At 41.2% G+C, this 17,663-nt stretch overlaps 1 protein-coding gene across 9 annotated transcripts in view; it reads right to left on the bottom strand.

Moving 5' to 3' along the window:
* Positions 1 to 17,663, bottom strand: part of nAChRalpha4 (nicotinic acetylcholine receptor alpha4) — a 270,245-nt gene that overhangs the window by 54,709 nt on the left and 197,873 nt on the right. For 8 of the 9 annotated variants that reach the window (XM_070279509.1, XM_070279508.1, XM_070279511.1 and 5 more), the window contains 3 exons: positions 10,147 to 10,315; positions 9,415 to 9,551; positions 9,212 to 9,355 (listed from right to left, as the gene is read on the bottom strand). In XM_070279509.1, coding sequence (XP_070135610.1) covers positions 9,212 to 9,355; positions 9,415 to 9,551; positions 10,147 to 10,315 — 450 coding nt within the window. The remainder of the gene's footprint in view (positions 1 to 9,211; positions 9,356 to 9,414; positions 9,552 to 10,146; positions 10,316 to 17,663) is intronic. The other variant, XM_070279515.1, reaches the window with a different exon arrangement.

Raw genomic sequence — 17,663 nt, 5'->3', positions numbered from 1 at the left:
CCGCCTTTAATAAATAGCCTTAAACATTTCCCATTCCCACACTATATAACCTACCCAGTTTCCTTTCAAAACGCCTGTTTTAAAAAGCGTTACCCGTGTGAACTCTCCCTTCTTCGCACCTCGTGGGACTCCCTATGCAGAAATAAAACAATTGTAAAACACACAAGATAAGAAAGGAGTCGGGATCTCCTAAAAAACAATCAAAACAAGAAAGGAAAGCAACCCTTGCATACCCTTCATACCCCTGCAGATAAAACCGGATATATATCGCAAACATCGGATATAGTTGGGCGATCCTTATGAGAATATCATAATAAATAAAATAAAATAAATAAAAGCAATTAATTACAATAAAATATCTAAAAAAAAAAAGTCCCAAGCTTCCATCTTCAAAAATACAAAAATTGGTATTTCTACCAAATACCATTTCCGATCGTTCAGTTATATGGCAGCTATAAGATATAGTCGACCGATCGTTATGAAATATGGTAGGTCGGATTACCTGACCAAAAAAAATATCTGTACTACCATAAGTTCCAGCTTTCTATCTTCAAAAACAGAAAAGTTGGGTCATTTATACCAATAGGATATAGTCCGCCGATCCCGGCCGTTCCGACTTATATACTGCGTGCAAAGGAGAAAAGGGTGTTTCAAGTCGATACCTTTTAAACTGAGCGAATAGTTTGCGTAGATACAGACAGACGGACATGCTCAGGGGTCGGAGATGTCTCCTTAACTGCGTTGCACACTTTTGGACACAATTATAATACCCTCTTCACGGGTATAACAAGCATCAACAAGTGGGGCTGGCTGATGGTCGAACACAGTGAAAATGGCTATTGAGCGCACCTAACCAGCCAAGATTACTAGGCAGAGTCGGGGAGGATCCCGTTTCAAATTACTCGGCAAGCCACCCGGCATTTTGGACTAGGAACAAAGCTCTCCTTCTATCTGCAAATAGCATGGAAAAATCTAAGAGCGCACCAAGCTTATTGCGTAGAACTGTCCTGACGACTCGAGTAGACCTTGAGCGAAAATCTGGGCCCCGGATTCTATTAAAGAGGTGAATCATGTGAGGAAGTTACAGGAGATGGAAGGGCCAACAAACTAAGCAGTCCTAGCTCTCATTGAGCCGCTCGTAGGGAACTATTTCTTTCCATTTCGGGTCCAGCTTGGTTATCGTAAAGGTATACAAATCCGTCTGCAGCGATAGAGAAAAATAGCACATACCGGAAAATAGCACATTCTGACATCGGGTGAACAACATCGACCTCTCCAACGACAATTTTGAAGAAGAACCATGCAGATGCGAGGCAGCCTCAGCTGCGCTTGTGTTCCATTTGACTGAGCTGATATATAGTTTTCCTAGTCCAGGAACCAGGACTAGTAGTAGGAAATATGTAATTTACAATTTACAGTCGTTTTACAGTGTTAATTTCGAGCCTAGTGTGATAGGGTTTTGGGCACCACTTCTCTTTACCATAGCTCGCAAATAACTGTTGACCGATTGGATTGTTCGCAAAATAAGTGTTCTTCACTTAGAAGAACGCAAAAAGTCTAAAGCTATCTAGTAGCTAAGTATCACTTCTCTCTCTTACTCTTAAGCAAACGATCGTTTTTGTTTGTGAGGACTGCGTTAATGATGAATATGGGTAAGCCGGTGTTTACTTACTTGTGAATCTATTAGTTTTAAGAATCTTAACCTAAACCGTATCGCTTTGCGAGTGCCGTGGTATATTTGGAGGCGAATTAATAATTTGTCTAAATTCAATCCCAAGCATAGCCCAGCTCTGCTTCTTCCCCGTCTTATCAATATTTCTGTATTTTTCCTTTGCACTCTCCAAAGCTCCCGCTTCGTCTTCCCATTTGGCACATTGGTTCAAGGTATAGTGTTTTTTAACTTTTTATTTATTAATTTTTTAATTGTTATTAATTAAAAATATGAAATTTAAACTTGCCTGTGCTATAAAGTCTTGAAACAAGACAATTTTCTCATCCCAGCCTACCATCGATCGCTGGCTATATGAAAACGTCGTACACGCCAAGTGCGCCGGGTTCACTGCCTCAGTCTCGGATGCCATTTCCCGTAGGTCTGGGATACATTATTGTTGCGAAAATTGTCGTGCTGTGCAAGGTGAAATGAGGTCGTTCATGAGACAGACCCAAAATGGATTTAAAGAGCTGATCACTGGTTTTCGTAAAATCAATGACCAGCTCTGTGCGCTTGACACTCAATTTAGTGGCCTTCAGCTGCTAAATGAGTCCCCTAAGCGTAAGAAATCCGCTGTTTCTGATCCGCCTCAGCCTGCTCAGCCGACATTAATGCAGCCGCTTATAACTCTGGCCACCCCAAGGGCCTTAACTGAGAAAAATTCGTCAGAATTTCTCAGGGATAATGAGCAATTGTCCGATATGTCCGCCATGGCATCCCTTCAAGTGATGCCACAGGTCCTAGGGAACGAAACCCCCATTAGGGTCACCCAAAAGGGTATTCCACAGTCCGGACCACCGGCACCGACTGATGCTGCAGTTCTTGTACCTGCGACACCAAAACCCTTACAGGTGATTCCTCCATCGAAACATATATTTGTTTCTCGGCTTGCCCCTGATACTTCAGAGATTGATATCTCGGCTTATATCAAAGCCAAAACTAAAGCCGATATAAAGGTGGAGGACATACAAAAATTTAAATACAATTATACAAGGCGCACGTCTTCTTTCAAGATTCGTGTGCCCGCGCTGATGTTCAAGACGATTTGTTCTCCCAGTTTTTGGCCAGAGAATCTTTTCGTCCAAGAACATCAGCCTAGTTCCGTTAAAAAAAAAGTTAATAAACCAGTGGGAGTGAGACTTCCCAATATCGGAACCACTGACCAACCCTCCACCTCTTCTTTGGCCTCTAACCCAAAAAACTAATTTCCTCACTAACTCTTACCTATCAGAATACTAGGGGGCTACGTAGCAAACTCCCCAAGCTATATTCTGATAGTTCTTTCTTTGCATCCCATATAATAACATTTACAGAAACTTGGTTAAATCCGGAGATCTTTAGCTCCGAAGTTTTTCCAAGTAAGTACACCACTTTTAGACGGGATCGATCTCAGCGAAGAGGAGGTGGAGTCCTCATTTCGGTAGACTCTACTTTTGCTTCTGAAGAGGTGAAATCCCAAGAGTTTGGTGACATAGAATTTATTTGCGTTAAAATCACTATGTCCGTGAAAGCTTTATACATAACATGTTCATATATACCTCCTATGTCTGAACCGCCCACATATTGGCAGCATTTGTCCTCTATTCGATACGTCTCTAATCTTATGACGGATCGTGACCAACTCGTAGCGGTGGGCGACTTTAATATCCCAGAATTAAAGTGGTCCAACGTCGATAACTCACCATCTTTGTCACTTATAACTTGCCATGACTTCACCGCGGGCATGTTTGACATGTCCCTAGGTCAGATCAATCATGTTAAAAATTCGCTATCTGATCCGGATGGTACCGCTCTCTCCAGAGCTTTTCCCCTTTCAACCCCAGAGGATCCATATCACCCCACGCTGGAGGTCTCAATCGAAACCACTCCTGGTATCGATCAGATGTCTCCGAGCGTGGTAAATAAGATTCGCTGTTTCCGTAAAGCTGATTTTCAGAAACTTAATAGCCTTATCGATACATTTGACTGGTCTGATATTCTGGCGTGCACTGATCTTAATGTCACTTTAGAAAAATTTTATTTTTCTTTAAATACATTTTTTGACTCATGTGTCCCTTGGAAACATCCGTCCGCTTCAACAAATCCTCCTTGGTATACAAGGTGCCTCACTAACCTAAAAAATAAAAAAAATAAGCTTTTACTTAAATATAAAAAAACCTGCAGTAGTGTTGATTTCTCAAGATACCTACTAGCTCGGTCGAATTTTACCGTGCATAACGCTGAATGTTATAAGAATTATATTGACCGCTGCCGGATTCAATTTACTCAGGATCCAAATCAGTTTTATAATTTTGTAAACACTAAGCGTAAACACGTATCTTTTACACCCCTGCTTACGTTTGAAAATTCCTCTGCGACTTCGGATCAGGCCATTGCCGATCTATTCGCAGCATTTTTTCAAACAACTTATTCTCCTCCAAAATTGACTGATCAGCCTTACGCATATAACATTCAAGCAGCAAATCTTATTTTCTGTCCGTTTTTTTCTGAGAACAACTTATTATCTGGTCTTTTAAGGGTCAAACCCATTTGTTCGCCAGGCCCCGATGGAGTACCAGGCTGTGTGCTAAAATACTGTGCCAGGGCTCTGTGCAAACCTCTACTTAGACTTTTCAACTTATCTTTGGAAACCTCGATTTTTCCCCTTAAGTGGAAGGAATCATTTATAATTCCCCTACATAAAAAAGGGAAAAAGTCAGAGGCTGCCAACTACAGAGGCATCTCTAAGTTGTCGGCAATTCCAAAGTTATTTGAAAAATTAATTACCCCTCATTTGCAACACCTTGCTCTTCGATTATCACTCCTTGTCAGCATGGCTTTATTAAGCGTCGCTCCACCACCACAAACTTATTGGAGTTGACATCCTTTGTCATAGACGGCTTTTGTAAGGGATATCAAACCGATGTAATTTACACAGACTTCAGCAAAGCATTTGATTCAGTTAATCACTCACTCTTGTTGAGTAAACTGAATATGCTGGGTTTTCCTAAAGACCTCTTAACGTGGATCTCCAGCTACCTAGATGGAAGGACACAAAGAGTCTTATTTAAAAACATACAGTCCCGTCTGGTCTGTGCTACATCTGGCGTCCCTCAAGGAAGTCATCTTGGCCCGTTATTATTTACGCTTTTTATAAACGACTTGCCCCCTGCTTTAACGAACTCTCTAGTTCTTATGTATGCAGATGATGTAAAGCTTTGTCTTCAGTACAAATCCATCTCTGCCCAATGCAGTCTTCAGTCTTAATAACTTTCAAAAATGGTGTTTAGCTATTGATCTAATACTTAATGAATCAAAATGCAAACATATGTCTTTTTATCGTTCTTGCCCTCTGCAAGCTACTTATTCTATTAATGGGATTGCCTTAGAAAAATTAACCCAGGTTAATGGTCTCGGCATCCTATTAGACATCAAACTTAAATTTGCCGACCATATTTCCTTAATGGTTAATAAGGCTAAAGGAGTCCTTGGTTTTATCAAAAGGTGGTCAAAAGAATTTAATGAACCCTATATAACCAAAACACTATTCATTTCTTTGGTCGGTCCTATACTGGAGTACGGTTCATGTGTCTGGAGTCCCCAAAATGGAGTACATAAGGACCGCATAGAACCCGTACAAAAGAACTTTTTAATATTTGCACTTAGAGGTCTATACTGGGATGCAAATCTTCAGCTTCCATCCTACAGTAGCAGACTTTTACTTATAAATTCACCAAGCTTAACAAATCGTAGGACAATGCTCGGTGTAGTCTTTCTGCATAACCTTATTATCGGGGATGTAGATAGCCAGCATTTACTAACACGCTTAAATTTCAACATTCCTAATAGAAGGACTCGAAACTTTAGTCCTCTGTTCCTTAGCCGTTGTAGTTCGACATATGCACTGCATGACCCTTTTAGGGTATTATGTTCGAACTACAATGGTCTCTACTCTATTACATCTCTTTCCTGTCCTTCTAATTTAAAATATAGAATTTTAAATTTCCTTACTAACTCCTCTTAGCTTAACAAATTTCAATTAGCTTAATATGTACTAACAAATCGTTTCTCGAGCGCCCCTCGGTCGTCTGGGCCTCTAAGCTTTATGATGAATACAGGAATGCTAGCTGATGCTCTTATTGATGCACAAGCTATTTCCAAATTCTGAAAGACCGCGAAAAAAAAAAAAAAAAGAAAAAAAACAAACTGGATGGTTTACCACGAGCACGCCGCGTATAATTTTCCGAGTATCAAATGTCGAACATTTCGAATTGACTTCAGGAACACGTTAGAGTCTGGATCCGTGCCGATAAGCAAGCCGTTTAATGGTTTAGGTGCTGTTTCAATTTCTGGTAGTTGCACTTTTCCTGACGCACAACACATCCCAGCTGGCTCATTTTTGAATTTCAGAGCACGACAATGCGGACATTCGTTGTCCATAGCACCAATTACCACTTTTGAGTGAGCATAATACTCAATATCAGGCTCATACTGGAATGCTAGACGCAGGAATAAATCAGAAATAAATGCTAGATGTACCTGTTGTCGTTGTTGGTCATTTGTTTTGCGTCTATGGACTGTGAAGCGGCGTGAATGTCGTTGTTCTAAAATTCTGACTTTATTGCGTTCAGCTCGTGTATCTTCTGGCTCTTCTTGATGCAATTTCGCTATTCTAACACGTACATCAGTATTTTGTTGCTCGATTTGTTTTTCGGTTCTTTCAGATCTTCTATTTCAAATGTTTCGAGATCTACTTGTATCACGGCACAAATCACCCCTTTGCGTTTTCATGGCATTGCTCACTGCACAAAACACTCATAAATAGAATTAATGTATTTACTTAATTAGATTAGATTATTAAGAATACTATGGTAGTGTGAGTTTGTCAGTGTGATGAGGTAGTAGCTCCCTTTATATGCGATTTTTGGTATGTCGAACAAGATTTAAGAGGATGAAAAATATATGTTAGCGGATTCTCAGACCTATACGTTTACAAAGTTTCATGAGAATTGGTATAGCCGTTTCGGAGGAGTATGGTAACAAAAACTGTGACTGAAAATTATATATATATATAAATATACCTTAAAATACCATTATCAATCGACACACACATTATATACAGACACACATTACCCTTCAGTACCAAAAATTCCTTTCCCGACTTTTCCTGGCGACATGTTCGAAAAACAAAAACAAATTGCATGGGCTTCGTTTACTTAAGTCCGTAACGAAAGGGGAAACGAAACTTCTACCTGCTTTCGGTTTTCGACAATGATTCTCGCAGCTTCTACGTCATATTTTCGGAGCAGAGGCACGCGACAGAGAGACAATTAGAGAGATGTAGATGAAGGGAAGGGAGAGAAAAAAAATCGGTGTCGAAAACCAAATGAATGGAAGCGACGTCAGAATACCCTTTTTAAAATATGTTGAAATATTTATATATATTTAAGATTATATCTAATTAATTTTTCTTATCTAATCATATGGTATATTGAAACGTATTAATAATTGGCTTTAGGCAAAGCCAAAATGTTCATGTTTGATTATTTGCCTTGTGCGACTATACCCTGGCACGCGCCAGAATTATCGGTTGTCAATTTTCGGTTTTGTCTTGCCTCTCCCCTTCTCTTTGCATTTGATGTTCAATTTGCATAAAAGTTACACGCGTTTGTTTGTTGCGTTTAAAGTTAAATTTTTTAAAAAACATTTAAGTGATAATACCTGGTGATAATAACTTATTGTGGTGAGTAATGCATATAATGAACTTATTTATTAGCAAGGCCACCAGCACCGACGAGGCATTGGCAGCGTTAGAATTCGCCTAAGGCCGCGGCATGAAGGAAGAATGTGTATAATATTTATAAATTAAATATAAAAAACTGTTTAATACCTATAAATTTTTTCAGACCACCGCAGTGACCAATATATTGAAGCGCGGACCCCTGACCAAATCGTTAAAATATATTTTCGTCGAGGACCTGATCGTCCAGTACAATATTGACGGAGTTAGTGGGAAGAAGAGATTAAAGACGTTTCCAAATTTTTATGGAGTTTTGATTGGTATGTATTTTAATAAAAAATAATGTAAGCAATATCTAATTTCTTTTCTATTTTTCTAATTTAATTTCTATCTTTAAATTCCTTACAGATTCCTCACGGTATACCCCAGAGATTCCTTGGGGTATTTCCTCACAGACTGCAGGAATCCTGCAGTATTCCTTGAGTTCTTCAAATTCCTCGATGTGAGGAACTCTTCTATTCTAGGGAAATACTATTACCTAGACGTTTCCTTGAGTAATCCTTGAGGTATGGTACTGAAGGGTATATACATACACACATACATATATATAGATATGCTGAAATATTAAAAAATAAAATATAACAAACAATATGGTACTCCTTTCAGAGGCTGAAAAACTGAAAACTTTTAGAGTAAGATGCTCTCTGGGGTTTGCTGGGGCCTGGGGCCTGTTACAAGACATTTTCGCGTCCGTTTTCATTGCATGAAATGAGTAGTTTATATGTTGTATGGTTAGTGGTAATACCGACAAACGCTTAAAGGCGCTTGTATTCGCATAAATCGACACTTAAAGTTTACACTAAACACTAAATACGTAACACTTACACTAAACCTCCAAAAAATTGGAAGTTTTAGGAAAATCAAAAAAATACGATAAGCTTAGGATCAATGTCAAAAAGAACTTCAATATATATTTAATATTATGTGTTAAAAGCGGTTTGGTAGTAAATGTGAAACTATTTGTATTTTTACACTCTTTTTAAGCGTAAATTCTTTACGCTGCTTATAAGTGAAGTGACTTGCGGACTGCCTAAATCAACTGTTAGGGGGTTACATTTTAGTATCAAAGTTACGATACGTACTATATTGAGCGTCATTTAAATGATGAAAACATTCAAATTAAAAGATTAACGATATAAACGGAAAACAAAAAATGAAAGCTAACTTCGAGCGGAGCCAAAAGGAGCACCCTTGCAGTTAAACCCGGATATTAATCGCAAATATCGGATAATGTTGGCCGATCCTGATGAGAATATTATAATAAAACAAATTTTTTGCAACACAAAATATAAAACAAGTCGTAAGCTTCTATCTTCAAAAATACCAAAGTTGATATTCTTACCAAATACTAAATACCATTTCCGATCGTTCAGTTATACGGCAGCTATAAAATATAGTCGGCCGATCGTTATGAAATTTGGTAGGTGGGACTTTATTCTAGGCCTGTCATATAACTAAACAATCGGAAGTAGCCCAACATTTTTTTAAGATAAAAGGTTCGGACTTTTCTTGTTGTATGTTGTATTGTTGTATTCTATATTTTTTTTTATTATATAATTCTCATAAGAATTGCCCAACTATACCCGATATTTCCCAGAAAAACCCGATCTTAATTGCAACTTCGGCTCCGCCAGCAAATAGCTTTCCTTTCTTGTTATTTGATTATTATTTATATATTTTAAAATTGGTTTAATTTTATAGAAATTTATCAAAAAGCTTACCCTGTTTCAAAGTTATATGTTGGTCTTTTAATAAATAAGAACGGTGGTAAAAGGTCGATGAACACGTGCTTTACCCAAGGCGCCATTCTATGAGTTTGGGGGGAACGAAAATGCACGTTCAATACAACGACTGTGACGCAAATACTATAAGTTAAGATTATAATTAAGACTAAAATACATATATGGGAAAATAAAAATTTTACCTTATGGATACAAGTATCATCGCAAATATAAGGTACTTTCCTAATAAAGGTACCACTAGTGAAGTAGGAGGGATTATTTCCACCACCAGTAAGAAGAACACATGGAGACTAATCAAAATTGAGATAGACAATGTGACCTAAAATATTTTTTAACGAATATAAAAAAAAAATCAAAATTAGTACAAAAAAGTTGTAAGTAAAAAAATTATATTGTACTTAAAACACTTTTTTAAAAGCTTTGCTACTCCCATAGTGATTAGTTTTGCTCTACTCCGAGTTTTCTCGGCCGTTGCCGAGACATCAATACAAATAAAATTTCTAGAGTAAATTAAAACAAAAAAAGCGAACAAAATGAAAGTTTATTCAATGACAGGATTGCAATTGTCTTCACTTGTATCATCACTTCGTTGCCTTTAAATAAACATAAAATTTCTATTGCATCTAAATAAGTTGAGTTTACCCCGATAAAAAAATCTCACAAAGTATCGTAACTTTAACAATTTTAGCACAGTCATTTTCCCTGTTGTTCCATTTTCCCTGTTGTGAACCACAGTCAAATTCTTAGTTTATGATCCGAGAAAAGTCGGAGCAGAGCAAACCACATCCTTTTTTATTGATCTCCTATAGCTGTGCTTTTTCCCTCGTCAAAGAAAAAGCGGCAGCAATGGGAACACAATATTTTTATAAATCTGGCAGCTATTATTTTAAAAATGTAGTTTTATTTATACAAACCTTTTCTCCACTGTCGGATGGCAAATAAAAAGTCAGCACCGTCAGAAAGGATATACCCATGCAGGGTATAATAATATTAACCGTATAAAAAAGAGTTTTTCTCCTCATTGTAATATTAAAGGTAATATCGAGATAGGGTTCATCACAACAAGTATAAAACTTTTCATTTCTGAAAAATATAAAATAATCCATATTTACTTTCATATTATATATAATTATTATTATTTTTTAATAATTTTTGTTTTATAACCAGGAATTAACTGTTTATAATTAACAATCTCCTTGTTCCAGAAGTCTTACTTTTATATTTTTGAAACAAAACAAAATGATAATTTAAAAAAAAAAAGAAGAAAGTATTTCGGGCGTAGCCAAATCCTTGCAGTAAGGAGTAAAGAGCGGATGTACATACATAAATCTTAAATAGCGCATATAGTCAGTCGGTGCATTGTCACCTTCCTTGGCTTTGCCCGACCTTGTCACCTCTTTTGTCTTGTGGGGAGATTTAATCTCCTCACATCACATATTCACACAAAAATATACATTTTTCAAATCAAAATTTTGATTCTTCAAGATCTTTATTTTACTAAGATCTTAAACACCACAAGCTGTTTTTCTGTTTTAGCTCGCAACAATTTGCCGCGGCCAGCTCACAGAGTTTGTGGGTCTGTTCCACCGAATTTATAGTTCGACGTAATTGCCCGAGCCCAGAAATAATACAAATAGCATAGAACTTTCCAAAATCTTTATTTACAAGCTTTTCCCAAAATTCAATAGCTTGATTTCAATACCAGTTTATTGGGAATACCAAAAGTCACACTTATACACATACACATTGTGTGTGTGGGCAAAGGGATGAACAATGAAGATCTCAGAGAGAGCCAAAGTTCTCTTTGTTTTTTCTCTCTCTCTCTGCCTAAGAACGTTTTTATTACCTTCCTTTTGTATGCTTATGCGTACCCTTACTTACTTGCTTAAAAACAACGAGAGCGTGCGGTTGTGAAAATAAAAATTAACTGAAACAAACAAAGTGTTTTACTACTTGGCAAATCTGGCTGGTGTCATACAGGTTCCGCTCCATGTTCTAGCTGCTTCTACTGGTTCCGCCCGGCTCCGTCGGCAGCGCTTTCTGCTTGTCGTTTCCGGGTTGTTCCGGTCGCTACCCCTGATCTGTCGCCCCAGCTGCTCTTCTGTGCTGTGTTGCCTTAGAATCCCCTATGGGCCTTCCTTCCTCTCAAAAACACCCCTTTGGGTCGTCTCCGACTAATCAAAGACTGGCCAGCGCTCTTCCGTTCCGCTGCTCCAGGGATCCACTGCGCATACGCGCTAGTCGGCCGGGATTGGGAGTTGGCTGCGGACTGTCGCCCCCGCTACACCTGGACACCGCGCATACGCGCAAGCGCCAGGTTTGGGAGTTGCCTTGGTTGTCGCCCCCACTACTAGCGAGCCAGGATTGGGAGTTGACAGTGGTAGTCGTGACCCTCTGGGGACACACCTCGCAAACGCGCTAGCGAGTCCGAAGTTGGGAGTTGCAAGGCTGGTGGGCGTGAGTTCGCGAGTCGGCCTATCCTTATTTGCAGAACTATGCCTATTGGTTGCCATTTCAGGAGTCGGCAAGGCGTACTCCAGACTTGTCCTTTCCTCACTTCCTTGCAAGGCTACATGCCTAGGACGGGAATGGCCCAATTCGACTTCAATACCCTGGGCTTGTAGAGGAACCGCCCTGCAACGGATCCTTTCTTAGCTCGTTCTTTACGTTCTCCTTTCTTTGGGATGTTGGACTCTCCAAAGGCGGTTCTTCAGCTCAAACCACCGAGTCCTTTTTAGAAACGCTCTATCACTTGAATAACGGACTCTCCAAAGGCGGTCCTCCAACTTAACGCTACAAGCTTCCTAAATAGACTCCTGCCGATTCGCTCTAATGCCTCCTTTTATATTGGTTACAGCGCCCGTTGATCCCCCTGGATTCTTCTCCTGCCGTTAATCCTACTTCCAAAATCACGCCACTTTCCCGTTGGCGGGTAGCCGTCCGTGCGTCTCTCCCGGCCACGGACCTCTACTGTTGCTATAGTTTCTACTGTTCCGCACTTTGCGTCGCACCTCCCATTGCTCCTTGCTCCTTCGCTGTTGCTCATCCCGACGCACTTTCCTAACACGCGCAGGCGCGGCGTGCTGATCCCTCCTCCCCCTTTGACTACCTTTCCATCGTTTCACTGCGGCTCCGGGAACCGTTACGTTCCATGTTGGTTCCGTCTTCCCACGGGGCGGAGGCGTTTTGCCCCTCCCCGCCCCCTTCGCTCCTTGACTCAAGGCACCTTTACTTTCCCCCCAAGCCACCGTACTGATCTTGGGAATATTCCCCGTGACCGCTCGGTTGTTGACCGGTGCTTGACCCCTTTTTGCCGCCTTTTGCTCCCCCCTCGACCCTCCTTTGCTCCCCTCCTACGTTTCTTGGCGTGTGAGACTAAATGTCACGGTTGTCCGGACAATGTTTCGCGGGTCTCATCATAAACGTACCAAAAAAAATTGATTCTCGGCCGTTGCAGTATGGATACCTATCCACTTTTCCCTCCTCTTCGGGATCGTCTGACCGCTCCCCTCCCCAACGTACATATGTGTTCCTGTTCGTTTATTTTTTTCCCCTCTTTTTTGTTTTAGTAATATTTTCTATATACTTAAAATCTTTTTTTGTTTTTATTAGTTTTTTAGTAATATTTTTTCTATAATTTTTTTTTGTACTAATTAATTTTTTTTTTTTTTAAACTTTTCATATATATATTTTTTTGTTATCCCTTCCCTATTTTTTACCCCTTTTCTTTTTTTTTTATTTTATTCCCTTATTTTCTATTATTTATTACCTATTAGTTTTATCTTATTTTTTTTTTTTGTTTTGTTGTTTTTTTTTCTCAATTATTTTTAGGAAGCATTTTGCTTCCACGTGCGTTACGACGGCCCACCTTTTGGACCGTTTCTCCGCCTTTCCACCTCTCCTGCCACCCTTGCGCAAGGCTTCGGTAGCCACCTCTCCTCCGGGACGTCTTTTTTGCCCCCGGCCGTCTAGGGCCGGCCATAACCACGGCCTCTTTGTCCATGGTTCGTCCTCCTTGGGCTCCGTCCTTGGGCGTGGGGTTGGCGGTATTATAGGTCACGGGATCGCCCGTCGCTTTGCTACGAAACTGCGACGCAGCGAGTAACAAGAGCGAGTACTACTTACTACTTAACAGAGTGATAACATTTTTAGGCGGATAATAGGTAAGGGAAATACGTAGAACTCGCAACTTGGGCTACTTAGCTATGAGACGGGGCATAGCAAGCTACGAGCAAATAAAATAACCCCCAACGAGCACGAGCTGCAAGATCTCTACGTGTGTTCCTTATTCCCATACTTAGGAGAAATATTTGAATTGTACCGCCTAAAAATGTTATCACTCTGTTAAGTAGTAAGTAGTACTCGCTCTTGTTACTCGCTGCGTCGCAGTTTCGAAGAAAAGAATAGAAGGAGCAGATAGGAGACAGTAATAAAAGAACTTGGATTGAATTCGGTTGATGCGTTGTTACTGGGACCATAGTTGCTGGCCTGAAACAGGCATTTTCGCAGTTTGCCAATTTGGAGCAAACATTTTTTGGCGCCCCCGGGTGGACCCAGAAGGACGTATCATCATATATACATAGCAGATCAGCTATACATTCACCGTGGAATCTCAGTTCGGGCTTGTACTCGACACGCCGCTGGAATTCACCGTTCATACAGCAGATCAGCTTTACATATATACAGTCACCGTGAAATCTCAGTTTGGGCTTGTACTGGACACGCCGCTGGATTTCCTTAATCGCTAAGTAACAAATTGATAAAATTTCGGTAAATGACCTACATACATAAGCCTGCAAAAATCAGCCAAGGCGTAAGTTTTGAGGCAAACACGTGTCAAGATTACAGGTTGGTTCTTTAGTTGCTTGGTGCCGTTCTTTCTCTCTTCACATGCACATACCATCGCACACATCACACACACATACATACAGCAAAAATACAGTTCATCGATCAGAGGGAGCTTTGGGAATCGTTGCAGCACCTTGATTGCGCTTAGTCCGAGTTTAGTGGATTCGAGTTGTTCAATTTGTCTCTCTGCTGTATTTGTCTTCAGCTCACATACAATTCGGGTAAAGTTATAACAAGGTTCCAAAGTTAAAATAAGTTCAATCAATAACCTATCGTAACACTAGATAACTGTGCTTTCTACTTGAGAATTCAATTTAAATTAAATCATTGGCTGGCAAAGATTCACTTATATTGACATTTTAGCGTAAAATTGCATCATGGCTCCGAAGCGACGTTTAAGTCGTCAACAAAGTTCAAGTGCACATGATGTCAATGATGGCAACGATCGTGCTAACTTATTACTCTCGCGTCTTGAAAGTGTTAAGGGTGACATAGACCGCATGGGAGAGTTTATGCAACAACAAATCGTATCCATTCGAGGCAGCGAATTAGAGTGCAGATTAGACATTTTAAACAATTACATAAATCGTGCATTTAACCTTCAAGATGAAATTGAGTCCATTAATCCGGCATTGTCCTCGCGAGCTGAGCTTGAGGATAAGTGTGTAGCCACAAAATCTCTTTATATGTCAGCTATTGGACAGAATCAAAGACCACCATTACTTAACTCGACCCTTAATACCACAAGCTCCCATAATAAAAATTTACCTCGAATGAATTTACCTAAGTTTTCCGGATGCTACTCAGAGTACAAGAACTTTATTGGTTTATTCACTAGTCTCATAGATAGCGATCCAACTCTTAGCGACGTCGAAAAATTTAATCACCTGTTGTCATGTCTGGAGAAAGAAGCGTTGGGGACCGTGAAAGCATATCAAATAACTGAGACCAATTACCCAAAGGCACTAGCCGCCTTAAATCGGGTGTACGACAATCAGTGTTTAATTTTTTTTGATTGTATCTCACGCCTCTTCGACATTCCCTCAATGCAGGGTCCGTCCGCCTTATTACTACGTCACATGATAGATACTGTCACAGCTATCTACGAATCCTTGCTTTCATTAGGCAGTGACAAAGTAATAGCAAATGCAATGCTCATACACATCGTCATGACCAAAGTGGACGCAAAAACTAAGTCTAAATGGGAAGAAAGTTTAGACTTTCAAAACATCCCCCTTTGGCAGGACTGCCAAGATGCACTCAATAAACGCTACCAACATTTAGCAGCAGATGAAGCTACGTCAAGCACGCAAAGGTCTCGTAAGCTGGGGCGGCCAAATTCTGTAAAGAACTTTAGTAAAACTTCCTTGTCCGTTGCCAATACTACTCGAACCCAGGATCCAAAATGCTATTATTGCAAAGCTGTGGATCACTACATTCACGCGTGCAGTTCGTTTGTGGCCGCAACGGTCGCTACACGATTCAAATTCGCTAAAACATTCCCATTGTGCATAAACTGCCTCAGGAAAGGGCATTCCGTTCTTACGTGTCAATCCTCTAAGTGCCGCGTGTGTTCGAAGCCACATCATTCACTGCTTCATAGATACAGCTCCGATTCTTCACCGTCAGAGCTAGCTTCCACTCAAGAGCCGTTGGTGACACAACCTTTGACCACCTCTGCCGTCCACCACGCGATGACAGCCGACTCAAATCAAATTGTATTAGCTACAGCCCTTGTTAACATTACAGGTAGCAATGGTCAAATGCACACTGCTCGTGTGCTTTTAGATTCTGGGTCACAGGTAAACTTTATAACAGAGGAGTTATCCAAAATTCTAAAACTTAAGCGCGATCGAAAAGACACAAACCTTCTTGGAATAGGTCAATCAGCTGTATCAGCTCGCCATGTAGTTCAAGCAACTATACACTCCAGAACACAGGCATTTCAATTGGAAGCTGACCTTCATGATTTGATGATCTCCGCTCCTTTCTGTTTTTGTTTTGTGTTCCTTTGTCCTTTTCCGGTGGCTCTACATCTTGTCACTTTAGCTCACTGACGTGTGCCCTCTTCTCTTTGTTTCCCCCCATGCCGTGAAATGGCAATCGGCGGCGACACGAAATCCACGACCGTGTAGGGCCCGTCATACCATGGCGCCAGTTTCGCCGCGAATCCTTCGGCCGCCTTCGATAAGTGGTGCCCCTTCATTCACACTGTCTCGCCGACCTTTGGGCTCCACTTCCGCCTCCTTAAATTATAGTGCCGCTCCTGGTACTGGGCCGCTTGCTTCATGTTCCTGCCAACTACCTGAAAGACTTACTTCAGCTTTGTCGCGTTCTCCGTTGGCGTGCCTTGCCCAGCTCCTATGCCTTAGGCGTTTTCGTCAAACAGGGCACGTGGCATCCTTTGCTCCCTGCCCTGCGTCACAAAACACGGCGAATACCCTGTGGACTCCACCACTGCCAGCATTAGCTCTGGCCAGTGCTCGTCCCAAGTCCTTTGATCCTTCCCAGCGAACTGGGCGATCATAGTCTTAACCGTCCTGTTCTCTCTTTCCGTGGGATTCTCCTGCGGCATGTATGGTGCGGTAAATTGGTCGCGCACGCCGAGCTCCCCGAGGAACTTCTTAAAGTTTCGGCTAGTGAACTGTACGCCGTTGTCCGTCACCATTATCTTTGGTACTCCATATCAAGCGACGATTCTTTCTCGGATAGCTCACTGCAGCGCCTTGGTCGTTGCTTTTCGAAGTGGCACCATTTCCGTCCACTTCGAAAACCGATCAATTATAAGCACCTCCATTGTTTTTCCATATTTCGATCACCTGTTTCGGCAAATTTTGCACCTCCGGACATATTTTCGGATGTCCCTCTGCATCCTTGGCCAGAAATATCTAGCGACCACTTTGGCTATTGTTGTCCTCACGCCTGGGTCATGGTTCTCCTTGAGGAGAACCTGCTGCCTCGTATCCGTCGGCACGCATAATTTCCACGATGCCACTTCCTCGCATTCGGCTCTAGGTGGGACGGGCGGTAAATCAAGCCGACCTCTTCAACGTAATCCGGAAACTTCTGCGGACTTGTCTTCATCAGCGCGCTTATCCTCACGCATTCTTTGAATTCAGTCTCCGTGGCACTTCTTAGTTTCGCCAATACTGGCTGGCGGGACAGCGCGTCGGCGACCACATTTACCCTTTCTGTAGCAGATGACGTAGTCATGCTGCTGCAGCTTGAACACCCACCTCGCTATTCTCCCAAGCAGCCTCTCGACATTTTTAAGCCACTTTAGCGCCATATGATCCGTGATCACGTCGAACTGGTATCCCTCCAGGTAGGGTCTCATTTGTTTGGTCGCCCACACTATTGCCAGGTACTCCTTCTCCGTCACCGAGTAATTTTCATAGTCTTCATCTAGCTTTCTTTGAGTTCGGACGTCTACTTTTTCGCTCATGTCGCCTCTCGTTTGCACCGAGTGCAGTGCAGAAGTTACTGCTACCCAACTTCGTGGGTGTGAGGCCGTTAGGTGCGCGTCGATCTGCCGGCGTGCCTATCACACCGCTTGTGTTGATTTGCCCTCGGAGGCTATAAA

Source organism: Drosophila bipectinata, chromosome 3L, assembly GCF_030179905.1.
Source record: "Drosophila bipectinata strain 14024-0381.07 chromosome 3L, DbipHiC1v2, whole genome shotgun sequence".
Classification (NCBI taxonomy): Eukaryota; Metazoa; Arthropoda; class Insecta; order Diptera; family Drosophilidae; genus Drosophila; species Drosophila bipectinata.
The sequence above is the reverse complement of the archived record's forward strand: the minus strand, read 5'-3'. Positions and strand labels throughout refer to the sequence as shown.